At 68.4% G+C, this 2,339-nt stretch overlaps 1 protein-coding gene across 1 annotated transcript; it reads right to left on the bottom strand.

The window, feature by feature from the left end:
* Window positions 1–218: 218 nt before the first annotated feature.
* LOC148776054 (uncharacterized) lies at window positions 219–1,660 on the bottom strand. Its single transcript, XM_088842452.1, has 2 exons — window positions 1,071–1,660; window positions 219–398 (listed from the first exon to the last, which is right to left on the bottom strand). The coding sequence occupies exons 1-2, from the start codon at window positions 1,546–1,548 to the stop codon at window positions 268–270; spliced, it is 609 nt and encodes a 202-aa protein (XP_088698578.1). The 5' UTR covers window positions 1,549–1,660; the 3' UTR covers window positions 219–267.
* Window positions 1,661–2,339: the final 679 nt, after the last annotated feature.

Below are 2,339 nucleotides of genomic sequence, written 5' to 3'. Positions count from 1 at the left end.
GGCCGGGGCAGGCCGCCGCCTCGCCTGACTCAGTGATTCAACATTGCAGCAGGCCGCTAATTAGTATGATCTCCGTGAGCCGCCGCGGAGCAGCAGCCCGCGGCCCGCCCGGCCCCGCCCCCGGGCCCCGCCGGCGCCCCCCGCCCAGCGGAGCTCGCAGCAGCTCGCTTCCCGGGGGAGGGGGCGGTGCTGAGCCCCGCCGCCTGTACTCACCATGGGCGCAGCGAAGTTACTGAAGTGTGAGCAGGGGTGGAATGGCCCGGCCGCCTATGTCGCTCCCTGCTCCCCGCCAGCCTCCATGGCCGTCCGGAAGGTCAAGCTCCCCCGCAGGGGCCGCGGGGTCGAGCCCCGGGCGACCGCGGCGATAGGGTGGGTGCGGGGGCAGCGGCCGCCCCCTTCTGTGGAGACAGGGAAGGCCGGGTGGCGGGAGTCCTCCCCGCATCCCGCATGCCCGCTCCCCTGGGCAGCCCCCCGCTCCGCGCAGCAGCAGCAGCGCCCCCCGGAGTCTGCCCCGCTCTGGTTTCTCTCGCCCCAGCCAGCCTGTTGGAGTGTCCGGATCTGGGCGTCTGGGTCAGGCAGAGGCTCGAGGACGACCCAGGGCCTCAGGGGCCTTGGAGGGATGGTGCCCCCGGGAGCGCTTCCTTCTCCATATTTAAGAATTGGCCTCTGCTCGCCATCCAGCACAGGACTGTCAGTCCACTCTCAGGCTGCAGGAGTCACGTACAGCATGTCTATCAGCTCAGCCAAGAGGCTCCAACCATCCCCCTCGAGCAGCCAGACCCCGGCCGGCGAAGCCTCTGCTGCCTGGATGCGGCCGGCATCTCCCCAAACAGCCCGGTTTCCCTGGTGGCTGGGTTCCGTCAGCGGAACCCAAAGTTGTTCAGAATCTGCATTTGCAAGAGCAGGCACAGCCTGCCCCTGGCAGGTGCTGATGCCCCGGGGACGGCCTGGGGAGTGGACGCTGCGGCCGAAGGCTCCGACCTGGCCCCCCCACAGCCGTGTCCCCCTGCCTCCTTGTGGCGGGGGCACCTGCGGCGCGGACCCTGGAGAAACGCAGCCCAACTTCTCACCTATTTTGCCGAAAAGAACCGGAGTGGCCGCAGTCCTGTGCTTCCCGCTGGCGGAGAGGCGGGGCGCGTTCCCGGGTCTGGGGAGCCGCGGTCCATCCCAGGGGCAGCGCGCCGGCTGGAGAGTGGAGTTATCAACAGATTGCAAGACCGCAGCCCGGCCGGCCCGGCCTGCCGGGGGTGAGCCGGAGCCAGGAGCGCACGCTGGCCGCCCTTCTCGGCAGGCGGCTTCCCGAACTCCGCGCGATGATCGCCGGCGGCCGCTGCGCCTGCCCCCGCGGGCGGGCGACGGCCGGGGACGGGCCGGTCGGAGGCTGAGCCGTAACCATGGGGACGGGGGAGGCGCTGACGCGCGCGGCGGCTCCCTGCGGCAGCGGCGATGGTTCTTCCCAGCCAGCCCGCCGGCCCAGGCTCCGCAGAGCCGATTTAAAGAGACACCCGGCGGTTTCGCCGCCGCTGCCAACAGAAGGACAGCTCCCATCAAAACACCCCCCTGGGGGAGGCGGGGTAGTGGTGGGAGCTCTGTGTTATTCTGGCAGGACGCCCCTGTCCCTCTAGGGCTCTGGGAACACAAATAGGAACAAGGAAATTGATTTCGGAGGAGTTTTCACAGTTCTCCTATTAAAATATTCTCAAATCCAAAGATGGCCACAGCGGGGTGAGCCCACAGTGCATCCCAGCGTGAGTCAGCAGGTGGTCCTGCCCTGTCGACGGGCCTCAGCTGTGCAGAAAGAGCCCCCGACCCCGACCCCAGACCCCTGCCCAGTCCAGGGTCCCAGACCCTGCCCGGAGCTAGAGCTGGTGACAGGGCTCCCAGAAGAAAGCTGAGCAGGTGGGGGCAGGGTCACAGGGATCTCTGAGTGCATCCCCAGCGCTTCTGTCCCCAGGGTGCCTGCTGTTCCCGCTGCCCCTCCGTCACGGGTCCTGAGCTTCAGCTGAGGGACAGAGACCCCCGAAGGGTGAGGGGTCATCCGGCCGCCCAATGGGTGCTGTCAGCGCTGACTGGAGACCCTCCTGCCCATGCCCGGCCCACCTAGCGTCCTGGGGCGGCTCCCGCAGGCGCTGGAGGGCACAGCGGAGGTCCCCAGGCCCGGTTGGTGGTCTTGGACAAAGGGGACGGGGGGTGGTGGGAAGACCACCCTGGATTGGAGGGATGTTCTGAGCAGATCCCCCCAAGTTGAGGTGGACCCCATGGGGCATGTGTCTACCTGCAACTCCACCCACAGGCTGTGCCGGGAAGGGAAACAGGTGGACCCAGGTCAGCTTGCTACT

This window comes from Moschus berezovskii, chromosome 12, assembly GCF_049115385.1.
Source record: "Moschus berezovskii isolate FMDL1 chromosome 12, NW_MosBer_1.0, whole genome shotgun sequence".
NCBI classification, from domain to species: Eukaryota; Metazoa; Chordata; class Mammalia; order Artiodactyla; family Moschidae; genus Moschus; species Moschus berezovskii.
This window is presented reverse-complemented; position numbering and strand designations above follow the sequence as displayed.

What these genes read in the sequence shown, in the direction of transcription:
- LOC148776054 (XM_088842452.1), bottom strand. Translation starts at nt 1,548, where the DNA reads ATGGGAGCTGTCCTTCTGTTGGCAGCGGCGGCGAAACCGCCGGGTGTC. An exon ending in GGTTCTTTTCGGCAAAATAG is followed by an intron (nt 399 to 1,070) that starts GTGAGAAGTTGG and finishes CTGTCTCCACAG; the next exon opens with AAGGGGGCGGCCGCTGCCCC.